The sequence below is a fragment of the Eptesicus fuscus genome, chromosome 7, assembly GCF_027574615.1.
Source record: "Eptesicus fuscus isolate TK198812 chromosome 7, DD_ASM_mEF_20220401, whole genome shotgun sequence".
In the NCBI taxonomy this organism is placed as follows: Eukaryota; Metazoa; Chordata; class Mammalia; order Chiroptera; family Vespertilionidae; genus Eptesicus; species Eptesicus fuscus.
Window position 1 is genome coordinate 79578808 of NC_072479.1, and position 16944 is coordinate 79595751.

At 38.2% G+C, this 16944-nt stretch overlaps 1 protein-coding gene across 2 annotated transcripts in view; it reads right to left on the reverse strand.

Moving 5' to 3' along the window:
• PIK3C2G (phosphatidylinositol-4-phosphate 3-kinase catalytic subunit type 2 gamma) overlaps positions 1–16944 on the reverse strand; it is a 262489-nt gene that overhangs the window by 191703 nt on the left and 53842 nt on the right. For both annotated transcript variants that reach the window (XM_054719240.1, XM_008140463.3), the window contains one exon: positions 2139–2270. In XM_054719240.1, the coding sequence (XP_054575215.1) occupies positions 2139–2270 (132 nt within the window). The remainder of the gene's footprint in view (positions 1–2138; positions 2271–16944) is intronic.

Sequence of the window (16944 nt, forward strand, 5' to 3'; positions counted from 1 at the left end):
TGAAACCCACTTCTGGAAACCACAAAGAGATAGGAAGCTTTTAATTCTGCATATTTTCGGGTCTTGTGTATGTTAGAAAACATAAAGACATAAGTGCTCATTACAATTCCACACAGCTAGATATGGGTAATTCTAAATCTAATAAATGGCAGATTCAATACCAAATATTTATAGGCAAAGGCATTCTGTGAAAAGTGGCCTATTTGCTATCATCTGTAAATATCTGTGTCCGATGAATTGGGTTAGAATCTCTGTAACTTGTAGCAATGAGCTCAGTGGGAGTCATGGCATCTCCCAATTGCTCCAATGATAGATTTCTGATGTGTTATAAAAAATTGGACTTCTTTTAATTGTTCAACAAGTGAGAGAGGAAGATTTTTCTGATTTTCATAAGATATGGTCTTTTGGAAATATAGTTACAAAGCTTATTGAAGTTGTGCTTTCTGATGTGATGTCTCATCATCCATAAATTTGACACTTTTCTTCAAGAAAACACCACCTAATATCAGTCCCAATGGCATTACTTGAAGATTACCACCATCTATGATCACTTACATATAAAATGTTTACCCTGGTAAATGACATATGACAAAACAACATGGAGTCAGTATTTTTACTCTTATGACTATTTAGAAAAAGATCTTGAAGATTAGTTTGAAATACAGTAACATCTTAAACATTTTTATATATTTAACATGAATTGATTGCCTATGATATGCAAAGTAGTGTGGTAGGTGATTGAAGGGAATCAAATAGATTGATTTTTTTTTTCAGTGAATAACTGGAAATGTTATTCTACAAATATGCCAGATCTTATAAGCACTGCAGTTGAAACTTTAAAGAAATTCACTCATGAAAAGAAAGGGCATGTGCATAGCTCCTTCTAGTAAGAAAGTAATGAAAGCTCTAACCCACAAATCAGATTTTTGAAATATCTGCTATAGCAGTAGGCGTTATTTTAGAACACACTGTTTTTTTACAGACTTCTGAAATTTTATTTCCACTCCAAATCTCATGTAGGAATTGATTTTTTTCGCAATTCAATTTAGTAAACAAATCTCTAATGATTGCCTATTCATGAGGTACTATGTTAGGTGATAGATGTTACAAAGATAAATCTATTCCCTTTCCTCAAGAAACATATATGTAGAAATAGGCTATAGCATCAAAACAAATAATGGAGCAGGTCTCTCTCTCTCTCACACACACACACACAAACACACACACACACACACACACACACACACACACACACCAGGTCAGAACTAACCCAACAAAGGCAATTTTAAAGAATTATGATGATTGTTATGATAACAACTTATTTATATTGACTAAACATGGGAACTAAAAACTGATGAAGAATTTTCTTAACATATTTATATTACCAAATATTTTTTAAGCAATAGGGGCAGAAAAAAAATCTTTATAACACAATTAAAATAACAATACAATTATTAATTTTTCAATTTGATTTTAAAGCAAGTCTTGCCATGTGAAAAGTAACTAAGCTGATTTATTTAAAACATTTTCCTTAATGGCATAGAGAATCATGCAATTAACTATCAAATATCCTAAGTATTATTAGTTTTAAATAGTTATGGTTAAATCATCAGGTAATTTGCAACGGCCATTAGATACAATAGAATATCTGAGCTCATAGTTGGCTTACTTTTCTGAAAACATAATTGTAAAGTTGCAAATATTTCTTCTTGGCAAAAAAAAGGTCAGTAAACCAGTGAGTTACACTGTGCAATTTTACTTCAGCCAGAATTCCTTGATTTACATAGTTTCTAGAAGACAGAATTTAGCTAAATAATTTTGAAGTACTAAATGCAGAAAAATTGTCTGGTTAGAGAAGGAAAAGCAATTGTAACAGGTTCTGCCAGTAACTTTTCACTGTGAATGATCTAGTGGACAAGTTGAACATGAAACCTCCATTCACACCCATTTCTACACTTTTTTCCACTAACACTTTCAATAATCATGATTTATACTGAACTACCTCAATTTTAGGATAAAATGTTCTCCTGATTTTTTCTCATTATGCTACATACTGCAAAATATTTAGTTTCAAGGAGACTTTTTTTTTTTTTTTTTTTTGAGATGGGAGCTGTGTTAATCACACATTATACACTTACTCTTTTGGAAACAATGGAAGAGAAGTCCAGGCCAATATCTCTGCATTGTTGGTTGCACAGTTAATCCCAAACAGTTTTATAGTGAGCATGGATTCCTTTGGAAGTGATTTTATTTCAAGAGGAAAAGTGATCCTTAAAATAAATTCAAAAAATAGATTATCAATTACAATGTTATTTTAGCAAGTACTTGAACATGTATGTTTAATCTTATAAAAATGAAAATATAGCAGAAATACATAGAGTAATGAGATTGTTTACTCAGACACTGAGAATTGCTAAAATTATAATTTTTACATGTTAGATGTTTTTATCAAAATTATGATAACTTGAGTATTTATCCTTTGCAAGCACAGAAGCATGGTTAACATTGTCTTAGAGAACGAGGAGATAACACAAAATGGGTAAATTGGCCACAATCAGATGGAGATTTAGAAAAGAATATTCTAAGAAGAGAAAAGTATATGGACAAAGATATATATGTACAAATAAATTAAGTGTAGCTGATAAGTAATGAGTAGATCTCTGTAGCTAGAACAAGAGATGTGATCAAGCTGTGGAAAAGTTATGGATTATGTAATTAGTAAATAGGTGGTTGCCAGAATGTTTAAGAACTGTGTATTCCAGTTTTTCAAGTTTTTTCCTAATGACAAAAGGAAATATTTCAATGAGATATTAAAAGTATAGAAAGTTGATAATAATTTTAAATATGAACTATTCTGAGTTACTATGAGGTCCTAGAATTTTGGAGGTTGATTGTTGGAATACAATTTCTAGTTATGTCAAGGTGAAATAGCTCCAAATTCAGACCCTAGATGAATAGTAGATACAGGCAAAAATAATGAAAAACCTTAAATTTGGGTATTGAAACTATCAGTTTATATAAGAGAATGTCTAGAAGGTTATAAATGATACTAGAGGCCCGGTGCACAAAATTCGTGCACGGGTGTGGGGGGGATGTCCCTCAGCCCAGCCTGCACCCTCTCCAACCCGGGACTCCCCGAGGGATGTCCGACTGCCTGTTTAGGCCCGATCCTACTGGGATCGGGCCTAAACGGGCAGTCGGACATCCCTCTCACAATCCAGGACTGCTGGCTCCCAACTGCTCGCCTACCTGCCTTCCTGATTGCCCTTAACTGCTTCTGCCTGCCAGCCTGATTACCCCCTAACCACTCCCCTGCCAGCCTGATTGATACCTAACTGCTCCCCTGCCAGACTGTTTGCCCCAAAACTGCCCTCCCTTGCAGGCCTGGTCTCCCCCAACTGCTCTCCCCTGCAGGCCTGGTCCCTCCCAACTACCCTCCCCTGCTGGCCATGTTGTGGTGGCCATCTTGTGTCCACATGGGGTCAGTCATCTTTGACTACATGGGGGCAGCAATCTTGTGTGTTGTAGTGATGGTCAATTTGCATATTACTCTTTTATTAGATAGGATAGAGGCCTGGTGCACGGGTGGGGACCAGCTGGTTTGCCCTGAAGGGTGTCCTGGAACAGGGTTGGGGTTCCCTTGGGGCGTGGGGTGGCCTGGGCGAGGGGCCTGTGGTGGTTTGCAGGCCGGCCACATCCCCTGGTGACCCAAGTGGAGGCCCTGGTATCTGGGATTTATTTATCTTCTATAATTGAAACTTTGTAGCCTTGAGTGGAGCCAAGACTCTTGCTCGCTCCATGGCTGCAGTCATTTTTGTTGGGATTTATTTATTTCTATAATTGAAACTTTGTAGCCTTGAGTGGAGGCCTGGGCCCACCAGGGTGTGTGGAATGCTTGGCTTCCTTCATTGCCAGGGAAACCCAAGCCTCCTGCTCTCTCCGTGGCCGCAGCCATCTTGGTTAGGGTTAATTTGCATACTCGCTCCTGATTGGCTGGTGGGAGTGGCTTGTGGGTGTAGTGGAGTGATGGTTAATTTGCATATTACTCTTTTATTATATAAGATTGTAAGACGAGGGAGGATAAACCTGGGTAATATAAGTATCTAAGAAGAGCTTTAGACAATAAGTTAAGAGTGTGATCTGTGGTCAGGGAACAATGTATCCTTCTTTCCTTTCTGGGGTCATCCTGGTTATATAGAAACTAGAGGCCCAGTGCACGGATTCATGCACCAGTTGGGTTCCTCAGCCTGGCCTGTGAGGATCAGGCCCAAACTGACTCTCCACATCCCCCGAGGGGTCCCAGATTGTGAGAGAGTGGTTATCGGGTGATGCATCCCAGAATTGGGCTCCCTCCTCTTTGGTTCCGGGTGTGGCACTCAAGAACCACAGCTTCCAAGTCACCGCAGCATTAGCAGCTCCTGCAATGAGCTTCTGCCCCTTGGTGGTCAGTGCACATCATAGCTATCAGATGGAGCGTCTGGCCCCTGGTGGTCATTGTGTATCATAGCTACCAGTTGGATGGTTGAATGGGCGGACGGTTGTTTAGGCTTTTATTTATAGACTAGAGGTCTGGTGCATGAAATTCGTGCACTGAGGGGGGGGGTGTCCCTCAGCCCAGCCTGCACCCTCTCCAACCTGGGACCCCTTGGGGGATGTCTGACTGCCGATCCCACAGGGCAGTCGAACAGTTGGACATCCCTCTCACAATCCAGGACTGCTGACTCCCAAATGCTATACTGCCTGCCTGCCTGATTGCCCCTAACCACTTTGCCTGTCAGCCTGATCGCCGCTTAACCACTCTGCTGCCAGCCTGGTCATCCCTAACTGCCCTCCTCTGCAGGCCTGGTCCCCCCCAATTGCCCTCCCCTGCAGGCCCGCTCTCCCCCAACTGCCCTCCCATACCGGCCATCTTGTGGCGGCCATCTTGTGATGATATGGGCATGGCCATCAGCCATCTTGTGACCACATGGGGGTGGCCATCTTGTGACCATATGGGGGTGACCATCTTGTGCTAGGAAGTGACAGTCAATTTTCATATTACCTCTTTATTATATAGGATGACCAGAGAGTCAAGATGGTTGCAATCAGGACGGCAGTGAGAGAGAGTGTTAGTTGAGTGCGGGAGTGAAAGGAAGTGTGGGGATGTGTGTGGTATGTGTGTAAGTGTGTATGAGTGAAACACAGTTAGATACTGCAGGACTTTTGGGGGCTGGCAGACTGGGCTCTTTTAGACAGGGATCCCCTGCTATAGCTGCAAGCACTGCTGGGCGGCCAGCACTGGCACAGAAACCACACCATTTTGAAGGGGACAGCTGCTGTGACTAGGAGCCAAGGCTCACCACCATCCAGACTCACCTCAGACACCACCCAGGACCCTACAGCCATGCTGGCCAAAGACCTGTTTCCTCAGCTGCAGACCCATGGACACAAGACTCCAGTCTCCTCAGTCACAGGCTCCTGGGAATCCTGGAGTGCGCAACCCTCCCATTGGCCCACCACTGTGGCCACAGGTCTCGTGTGTCCTGGTACTTGGGCTCTCTGATGACTCTTAGGGTGTGCTACCCTCCTACTGACCTGCCACTTTAGCTAGGGGTCTAGCACGTCCCAGCACCTGGACTCTTTGGTGACAGCAAAAATGGGGAGACAAAGAATCAACCCCTAAGGAAAAAAAAAAGAGGAATCACCAGAATAGGAACTAAAAGAAAAGGAATTAAATGAAATGGAGGCATGAAATATGTCAGAAAAAAATCAGAGTAAAGATCATACAGTTCATAAAGCAGATGGATGAGAATATCAACAGCTTATATAAGAACTAAAGAAAATGAAAATTATATAGCTACAATAAAAATCACAATGGAAGGTTTCAAGAGTAGACTAGAAGAAGTGTTGAACTGAATTAGTGAGTTAGAAGACAGGGCAGAGAAACACACCCAGTCTGAACAGCAATTGGAGAAAAAAATTAAAAGCAGGAGGAGAGCCTAAGGGAGCTTTGAGACAAAATGAAACAAAGTGACATATGTATAATGGGAGTGCCAGAAGGAAAAGAAGAGTAACAAGGATTAGAAAATCTATTTGAAGAAATAATGACAGAAAATGTCCCTGATTTGGGGAAGCAAAAAGTCACACAAGCACAGAGAGTCCCAGACAAGATGAACCCAAAAAGGCCCACACCAAGACACATCATAATTACAATGGCAAAGGTTAATGACACAGAGAGGCTGCAAGAGAGAGACAGAGAGTTAACTACAAAAGATCTTCCATTAGATTATCAAATGATTTCTCAACAGAAAAAAAATCAGGCCAGAAGGGAACAGAATGAAGTATACAAAGTCATGCAAAGCAAGGGACTGAATCCAAGAATACTCCATCCAGCAAGGATATCATTCAAAATTGAAGGGAGGGAAATAATGAGCTTTGCAGACAAAAAAAAAAAAAAAGGCTAAGGAAGTTTATTACTACCAAGCCAGCAATGCAAGAAATGCTAATGGGACTGTTGTAAAAAGAAGAAATAGAAAGGGAAGAAGGAACACAGGCATCCTATCTAATAAAAGAATAATATGCAAATTGACCATCACTCCAACACACAAGATGGCTGCCCCCATGTGGTCAAATATGGCTGCCCCCATGTGGACACAAGATGGCTGCCACAAGATGGCCAGCCAGGGAGGGCTGTTGGGAGGGACTAGGCCTGCAAGGGAGGGCAGTTGGGGGTGATCAAGCCTGTAGGGGAGGGCAATTAGGGGTGACCTGGCTGTCAGAAGAGGGAAGTTGGGGGTGACCGGGCCTGCAGGGAAGGGCAGTTGGGGGGGACCAGGCCATGGGGAGAGGGCAGTTAGGGGTGACTAGGCCTGTAGGGGAGGGCAGTTAGGGGCAAACAGGTGGCAGGGGAGCAGTTAGGCATCAATCAGGCTGGCAGGGGAGTGGTTAGGGGGTGATCAGGCTGGCAGGCAGAAGCGGTTAGGGGCAATCAGGAAGGCAGGCAGGCGAGCAGTTGGGAGCCAGCAGTCCTGGATTGTGAGAAGGATGTCCAACTGCCTGTTTAGGCCCCACCTAGGTAGGATCAGGCCTAAACGGGCAGTCAGTGTCCCAGATTGGAGAGAGTGCAGGCTGGGATGAGGAACACCCCGCTCCCTCTGTGCATGAATTTCGTCCACTGGGCCTCTAGTAAAGAATAAAAATGGCTACAAATAAATACCTATCAATAATAATCTTAAATGTAAATGGACAAAATGGTCCCATCAAAAGATATAGAGTGGCAGAATGGATAAGAAAACACGACCCATATATATGCTGTCTACAAGAAACCCACCTCAGAACAAGGAACTCAAACAGACTGAAAGTGAAGGGATGGAAAAATATTTTCCAGGCAAATGGAAATGAAAAAACAAGCTGGGGTAGCAATAAATATATTTGACAAAATAGACCTCAAAGTGAAGGCCATAACAAGAGACAAGGAAGGCCACTTTATAATACTAAAGGAATTTATAAAACAAGAGGATATAACTCTGGTAAACATATATGCACCCAATGCAAGAGCACCCAAATACATAAAATAAAAAAAAACTTCTGGAAAATATCAAGGGAGATATTGACAGCAATACAATAATGGTAAGAGACTTTAATACCCCATTGACATCACTGGATAAGTCCTCTAGACAAAAAATCAGAAAAGAAACAGCAATCCTAAATGACTCACTAGATCAAATGGACTTAATTGACATCTTCAGAACATTTCACTCCTAAGTTACAGATTATACATTCTTCTCAAGTGCACATGTGACATTTTCAAAGATAGACCACATATTAGGGTGCAGACAAAGTGTCTTCAAATTCACGAAGACTGAAATCATATCAAGCATCTTCTCAGATTACAATGGCATAATATTAGAAATCAACTACAATAAAAAAATAAAAAAATTCAAACACTTGGAAGCTCAATAACATGTTGTTAGACAATTATTGGGTTACCAAAGAGATCAAATTAGACATAAAAAAACATCCTAAAACAAATGACAATGAAAACACAACAATCCCCAAAATCTATGGGACATAGTGAAAGCAGTCCTGAGAGGAAAGTTCATAGTATTATAGGCCTACCATAAAAAACAAGAAAAACTGGTAATAAGTTATCTAACCCTACAACTTAAAGAATTAGAAAAAGAGCAACAAGAAAAGCCCAGGGTATGTAGAAGGAAGGAAATAATAAAGATCAGAGTGGAAATAAATGACATAGAGGCCAAAAAAAAACAATACAAAAGATCAATGAAACCAAGAGCTGGTTCTTTGAAAGGATAAACAAGATTGATGAACCTCTAGCCAGGCTCACCAAGAAGCAAAAAAAGAGGACCAAAATAAATAAAGTCAGAAATGAAAGAGGTGAAATAAGAACAGAATCCAAAGAAATACAAAGGATTGTAAAAATAAATACTATGAACAACTCTCTCCAAAAAACTGAACAACCTAGAAGAAATGAACATATTCCTAGAAAAATACCACCTTGCAGAACTCAATCAGGAAGAATTAAAACATCTGAATAGGCTGATAACTATGAAGGAAATGGAAGCAGTAGTCAAAAAACTTCCAGCAAACAAAAGCCTGGGCCAGATGGCTTCACAGGTGAGTTTTACCAAGCATTCAAAGGAGAACTAAAACCTATCCTCCTCAGACTATTCCAAAAAATTCAAGAGGAAGGAACATTTTCAAGCTCTTTCTATGAAGCCAGCATTACCCTAATCCTCAAACCAGATAAAGATACTACAAAGAAAGATAATTACAGGTCAATATCTCTAATGAACATAGATGCTAAAATTCTCAACAAAATCCTAGCAAATCAGATTCAGCATTACATTAGGAAAATCATACACCATGACCAAGTGGGATTTATTCCAGGGATACAAGGATGGTACAATATCCACAAATTAATAAACATGATACATCACATAAACAAATTGAGAGATAAAAATCACATAGTCATATCAATTAATGCAGAAACAGTATTTGACAAAATCCAACACCCTTTCCTGATTAAAAAAAAAATTCAGCAAAGTGGGAATAGAAGGATCATACCTCAACATAATGAAAACCTTATATGACAAACCTGCAGTCAACATCATGCTCAATGGGCAAAAACTAAAACCATTTCATATAAGAACAGGAATAAGACAGGATGCCCCTTTCACCACTCCTGTTCAACATAGTACTGGAAATGCTAGCCATAGGATTAGACAAGAAGAAGAAATAAAAGGCATCCAAATTGGAAAAAAAGAAGTAAAACTGTCATTATTCACAGATGCCAAGATATTGTACATAGAAAACCCCAAGACTCCATAAAAAAAAACCAGACTAGATTTAATAAATGAATTTGGCAACGTAGCAGGATACTAAATTAACACCCAGAAATCTATGGCTTTTTTATACGACAATAATGTACTCACTAAAAGAGAAACAAACAAATAAACAAAAAACAATCCCTTTTACCATTGCACCAAAACAATTATAATACCTAGGACTAAACTTAACTAAGGATGAAAAAGATCTGTACTCAGAAAACTATAGGACATTGAAAAAAGAGATAGAGGAAGATATAAACAAATGGAAGTATATACCATGTTCATGGATTGGTCAAATCAACATCAACAAAATGTCCATACTAATCAAAGCAATCTACAGATTTAATGCAATCCCAATTAAAATACCAACAGCATATTTCACAGACCTAGAAAAAACTCTCCAAAAATTCATATGGAATAACAAAAGACTCCAAATAGCTGCAGAAAGCTTAAAAAAAAAAAAAAAAGAACCAAGTTGGAGGGATCACAATACCAGATAAAAAGCTATATTACAAAGCCACTGTATTCAAAACTGCCTGGTACTGGCACAAGACCAGACATATAGACCAATAGAACAGAACAGGGAACCCAGAAATCAACCCAAGCCATTATGCTCAATTAATATTTGACAAAGAAGGCAAGGGCACGCAATGGAATCAAGACAGTCTCTTCAATAAATGGTGTTGGTATAATTGAACAGATACATGCAAAATAATTAAACTAGACAACCAACTTACACCATGAAAAAAAATAAGCTCAAAGTGGATAAGGGACTTAAATGTAAGATGGGAAACCATAAAAATCTTAGGAGAATCCATAGGCAGCAAAATATCAGACATATGTCATAGCAAGATCTGATACAGCTCCTAGGGCAATGGAAACTCAGGAGAAAATGAACCAATGGGACAACATCAAAATAAAAAGCTTCTGCACAGCAAAAGAAACCACCAACAAAACAACAAGAAAGCCCACTGCATGGGAGAACATATTTGCCAATGTTATCTCTGATAAGGGCCTAATCTCTAAAATTTATAGGGAACTCATACATCTTAACAAAAGGAAGATAAACAATCCAATAAAAAAATGGGCAAAGGACTTAAATAGATGCTTTTTCAGTGGACATACAGAAGGCAAGAGACATATGAAAACATACTCAAAGTCACTAATCATCTGAGAGATTCAAATCAAAATGACAATGAGGTTCCATCTCACACCTGTCAGAATGGCTATCATCAACAAATCAATAAATTACAAGTGCTGGTGAGGATGTGGAGAAAAAGGAACCCTTGTGCACTGCTTGTGGGAATGTAGACTGGTGCACTTTGGAAAACAAAATTTTTGAGTTTCCTCAAAAAATTAAAAATGGAATTTCCATTTGCCTTAGTAATCCCACTTCTAGGAATATATCCCAAGAAATCAGAAACACCAATCAGAAAGAACATATGTACCCCTATGTTCCTAGCAGCACAATTTACAATAGCTAAGATTTGGAAACAGCCTAAGTGCCCATCAGCAGATGAATGGATTAAAACCTGTGGTACATCTACACAATGAGATACTACACTGCTGTAAAAAATAAAGAACTCTTATCATTCTCAACAGCATGGATGGACATGGAGAGCATTATGCAAAGCCAGTCAGAGAAAGATAAATATCATATAATTTCACTTATTTGTGGAATATAATGGACAATATAAACTGATGAACAAAAATAGACCCAGAGACAGAGAAGCATCAAGCAGACCATCAAACTTCAGATGGAATGCAAGGTAGGGTGGCGGGGGGGAGAGGGGTAAAAGATCAGCCAAAGAGCTGTTATGCCTGCATATAAGTATAACCAATGGACACATACAGTAGGGGGGTGATGGCATGTCCTGGGGTCACTGGGCAGAGATCAATGTGGAAAAAAGGAGACATATGTAATGCTTTAAACAATAAGAATTTTAAAAAAAGAGTTGAACATATATAAAAAAAAAGAAGAAATGACTAGGTTCTATGATAAGAGCCTCAAGATAAGTATGGTCTTTAGAAGAGATCTATTTGTGAGACAAAGAGATGAAATATGTATTTTTCAAAAGACTGAGGTGGGAGAATATGTTTACTAGAAGATGAGAAGGCTAGAGAGAAATAGGAAATTTGGAACAGAGATAGGTAGATAGGGGGAGATCCATGAAAACAGATTCACCAAGGGATGGAAAGAAGAGAAAGTGACTGGGAGAGCAAAAGAGGCAGCTTAGATTGAGTGATATCTGATGGCTTAAGGTATGAGGAATATGAACAAAATCTACTGTCCTTGTATTTCCCAGTTGATCTTTGATGTCAACAATGGGTAATTATTTGAGGACTAGAGGCCTGGTGCACAAAATTCATGCGCGGCAGGGGGTGGGGGGAAGGGGTCCCTCAGCCCAGCCTGCACCCTCTCTCAATCTGGGACCGCTGGCTCCTAACTGCTCACCTGCCTGCCTGCCTGATTGCCCCTAACCACTCTGCCTCCCTGCTTCATCACCCCTAATCCCTCTGCCTGTCTGCCTGATCACTCCTAACCACTCGCCTGCCTAACTGCCTGATTGCCCCTAACTGCTCGCCTGCCTAATCGCTCTTAACCACTCTGCCTGCATGCCTGATTGCCCCTAACCATCTCTGCCTTGGCCCCCGCTGTGGTGGCTTCATCTGGAATGATATCCGGAAGGTTGTTCGGCTGTCCGGTCTAATTAGCATATTATGCTTTTATTATTATAGATTGACTAGAGGCCTGATGCATAAAGATTTGGTGCAAGAATAGGCCTTCCTTCCCCTGGCTACCGGCACCACCTTCGCATCAGCCTGGAGCCGACTTTACTCCAACTTTACTCCGGCCAGAGCTATCTTCTGCCTCTTGTCCTGTTGTGTCAATTTGCATATTCCCTCCTTATTGGCTGTGGGTGCTGCCATCTTTGTTGTGGAGTTACAGTCAATTTGCATATTCTGTCTTTATTAGATAGGATGATGAACAAAGCCTATTATCCAATTGGAAATTGCTGATTGAGGTTAGCCCAGCTGAGGCCTCAGGTATTATTAAGCATCCTCTTGCACTAAGAATTGGCTGTCTAATCAGGATACTAGGGAGCAGTCCTTAATCAAAGTGTCAAATAAGACATTGGTAACCCCCTTTTGTGAGTGGTTGGCAGCATCCAACCTGAGGCATAAGGAGAAATTAATTTAGCCCAGTGACCATGACTGATGTTGTGGAAGTACACAGCCCTTTCTCCAAGATGCTATTCCCAGAAATGAAAAGGTCCAGATCTAGGGTGGTAATATAGCAGCGAAGAAGAGGAAAGACAGAAGGAACTATTTTGGAGGTAAAACGGATAATTAATATTTGACTGATAGCATATTAGTGGAACAGGACAATGAAGAATTAAAGATGAGTTTTAGGCTTCTAGATTATATTCTAGTGGATGCCTTTAACTGAAATACGTAATTTAGGACATGATGTCATTAAATAGAGAATAAATCTGAGATGTCAATATGTAAACTATGTGTGGAGAGGATGAGTCAGAGGTTTGGATCTAGATACAACTACATTTAAATAGTGGCTCCATGACCAATAAGATGTTCTTCCTTGAGAAATGAATTTAACCTTTTTAAGCCTTGCTTTTCCTTATCCGTAATATGGAATGAAAATTACAAAACACTATATGTGGAAAATGGTAGGTTGTATACCTGCATTATATTTATTATTCAATCAGTAGAGTAAATAAATTCTATTATTAAAGATTAATAAAATTTACATTACTCAAAATTAAATTGTTATATGTTTAGGCAGCTAAAACTGAAAGTATTTCTTTCATATTATTTAATACTCATAATATTCATTAAAGATAATATCAGCATATTTATCAACTTAAAAGAAGCTCTGAAGATCAATACAAAATGTTAATGATCCTGTGGAATGCACAGCAATTTCCTGAATGTTCTCTCTTTTACTTGTAATTGGCTTTCTATTCAGGTTTCATATTTCTGTGTAAAAATGGAAGCTATAAATTCACTTTATTCTTCAGATAATCTAGAATGTTCTTTTTTCCTATTGAGTCTGGCTTCTTCATGTATAATTTCACATATTAGTGAGCTTTTTATATTAAAAATGACAAAAATTCGATAGGTTACAGTGGATAGTTACTGCCAATCTCCATGCTGTCATTTTTTATTAATGAAAATAAATTCTTCTGGGGCAAGAATACATGCTTCCTAAATAGTTATTTATTTCTTGAATACATATGGATTTTTAAAGCCAGAATAATCTCACATTCACTGGGAAATCTTTTCTTGCAACTTCTACATGGCTATTGAAAAATCAAAGGAATGAACTTTTAGACAAAGAAAGGAAGAAAAATACTTTAAGAAGCAATTCGATAAGTGAAGTCAGATTGCTTCTTTTTATCCAAGCAGCTGGCACCGACCTTGAGTTTTAATCATATATTTTCCTTACTCTACTACTGAAAAATGAGTGAACATTAAATTTTCCTTCAACAATTTTTCTTCTATAAGAGATACTTTTCCTAAAATCCCAGTAAATTTTTCATAGTGAAATGGGAGATTTAAAAAGTCACACATTTTAGAACTCTCCTTTAATACTGATATATAACAATAGACCATTGTAAGGACTTTGACTTTTGTCTGAGTGAAACAGGAAGTCAATTCAGGATTTTTAAACATGGCCTGACTTACATTTTAGAAAAGGTCACTTTAGCTGCTGTGTGAAAAGGATTATAAAGGTACAAGGGAAGCAGGGAGACCATTATTGGGCTACTGTGGTAATAGAGGAGAGAGATGATGGTGGTCGAGACCAAGGAAAATGATGAGAAGTAATTTCCTGGAAACTTTTTGAGGAGAGAGCCAATAGGATTTCCTGGACACAGTGTCTGAGAGTAGGAGATTGAGGTTAAGGATTTGACCCGAACAACTGGAACTGAAAATGATCACCCACAGTGGCCATCTATGGGTGGACAAAGTTTAGAATATAAGACTGAGAGTTCAGTATTATACATGTTGCATGTGTAAATGTGGAGTTTGTGACTGATGCCTGAGTTAGTGATATAAATTTGGAGGTTGTTGGTATATAGATGGCATTTAAAGCTATGTGACTATAAGAGCAAATTAAAGGACTGAGAATAGCAACAACAGAGAAGAAGCTTAAGGGCTTAGACAATTAGCACAGTGTCTGGCAGAAGAACAGAAGACTGAGGAGGTATGTCTAATGAGGGAGGAGGAAAGCTAAAAGAATGTAGGAGACAAGTGTAGAGCATATTTAAATATGTAGGGTGAGATCAACAGTGACAGCTATTCCTAATAGATATGTAATATGAAGACTGAGAAACAAACATTAGATTTAACTATGCAGGTCACTGGTAACTCTAATGGACAATTTCAGATGAGCAGAGGTGATGTAAGCCTGATTGGAATATGTTTTAGAGCAGAGAAAAAAATGGAAGAAAGTGAATACAGACAACTCTTTGGAAGGGTTTTACTACAAAGCAGAGAAAAGAATGGGGTGGTGGCTGTTGGTGGGAGAATGAAGTAGAGCAGCAGTTTTCAATCGGTGTGCCATAAGAATTTTTAAAACATGCAATGCCTGACTCTTTAGTCTGGGGCACTGACCTCTTTTCCTTTAGATTGTCAAATAAAAAAAAAATGGTGACAGCCAACACAACAATAGCTGTACAGCGTGAATGCCCTATCTTGAAGCATACATATACAGTATAGGTCATATAATAGAGTTGCATCTTATTGGTTATATGGCATAATAAGGTTGCATCTGATTGGTTAATTCTTTGTACCAGAAATCCTTATATACACATATAGGCACCTGATTTTTAAAAAAGTCACTATGGAGCAAAAAGGGTAGGAAATTACCTTATTATTGTTTTTTGTAAATCAATCAAAATTATACCTATATTTTCTTTGGTCAAATCTTCAAAAACTATAATGTATTTTTTGGTGTACCACAGAATTTTAGTTTACATGTGCTGGATGCCATGAGATGAAAAAGGTTGAAAATTTCTGGAGTAGAGTTTTTGTTTTTTTTTATAATATATTTTATTGATTATTTACAGAGAGGAAGAGAGAGGGATAGAGAGTTAGAAACATCGATGAGAGAGAAACATCAATCAGCTGCCTCTTGCACACCTTCTACTGGGGATGTGCCCGCAACCAAGGTACATGCCCTTGACCGGAATCGAACCTGGGACCTTTCAGTCCGCAGGCCGACGCTATATCCACTGAGCCAAACCGGTTTCGGCGTAGAGTAGAGTTTTTTAACAAATAGGTTTTTATTGATTTCAGAGAGGAAGGGATATATATATATATATGTATATGTATATATATATATATGTGTGTGTGTGTGTATATATATATATATATATATATATATATATGTGTGTGTGTGTGTGTGTGTATATATATATATTAACATCAATTGAAAGAGAGAATCATTGATCTGCCACCTCCTGAATGCCCCACACTGGGGATAGAGCCCACAATTGGGGCATATGCCCTGACCTGGAATTGAACCATGACTTCCTGATTTATAGGTCTATGTTCAACCACTGACTCAAACTGGCCAGACTTGTTTTTAACTTAAGATATGATAACTATTTTAGAATATAAATACTCTGCCTAAGATTTTATATGTTGTAAGAAACAGTTTGGGAATCACTGTAAAACATTAGCTTTGGAGACAGAGTGGGTCTGAGTACCAGTTATGCAATTTATTGATTGTGGAACTTGGGGCAAGTTAATTAACCTTTGTAAACATCAATATGCTGATCTGTAAAATGGATATGACAATACCTGCTATATATTTTTGTTTTTAAGTTGAGATGAGATAATATATTTGGGGGTTATACTATGATGATTAAAATATAATAGGTAGTCAAAAATCTATGCCACATATTATTAAACAATACAGTTGTTATCTGTAAATTTATAGTACAATAATGGAATGTACAATTGATTATAGTATAATGGCACATGTTAATAAAATATATAAAGAATGCTACAGGCACTAAAAATGGTAAATAAATATTTTTTATGAAAATTATATAAAACAAAAATAATTTTGGGTTGAAGTAACTAACTACTAGGGAAATCAAATAAATTCTCCCAGGAAATAGAACACTTGTGCAGTCTTGAAGGAAGAGAAGAAAAACATATCAAAGTACTTATTCCAACAACACTAATTATCTTTAATTTATTTTGATTTTTTTTCTTTGAAATTAACTTTTGAATTAGATTTTTCTCTTAAATTGTTTAAATGATGGAACATAGCTGTCATATGAAAATGAATCTGATTTTTGAAACAACCAGTAATAAGTTTTAATTAGTTAAGAAGACTAATTTTAGTAATTGAGCTTGATAACATTTTTGAGGAGTCACTTATTACACAAAATTCATTCATTTGCCCAGCAACACTTAACTGGCCTCTTATTCTGTCTGGTGCTGTTAAAGATACAATAACAAATTTTAAAATAAAATTAAAAAACAAAAGTAAAAAAGGTCTTTTTATTATTTAGCAGAAACAAACAGGTATATAAACAAATACATTCAGTAGAGGACCATAAAGGAGTAGTTTGAGGTT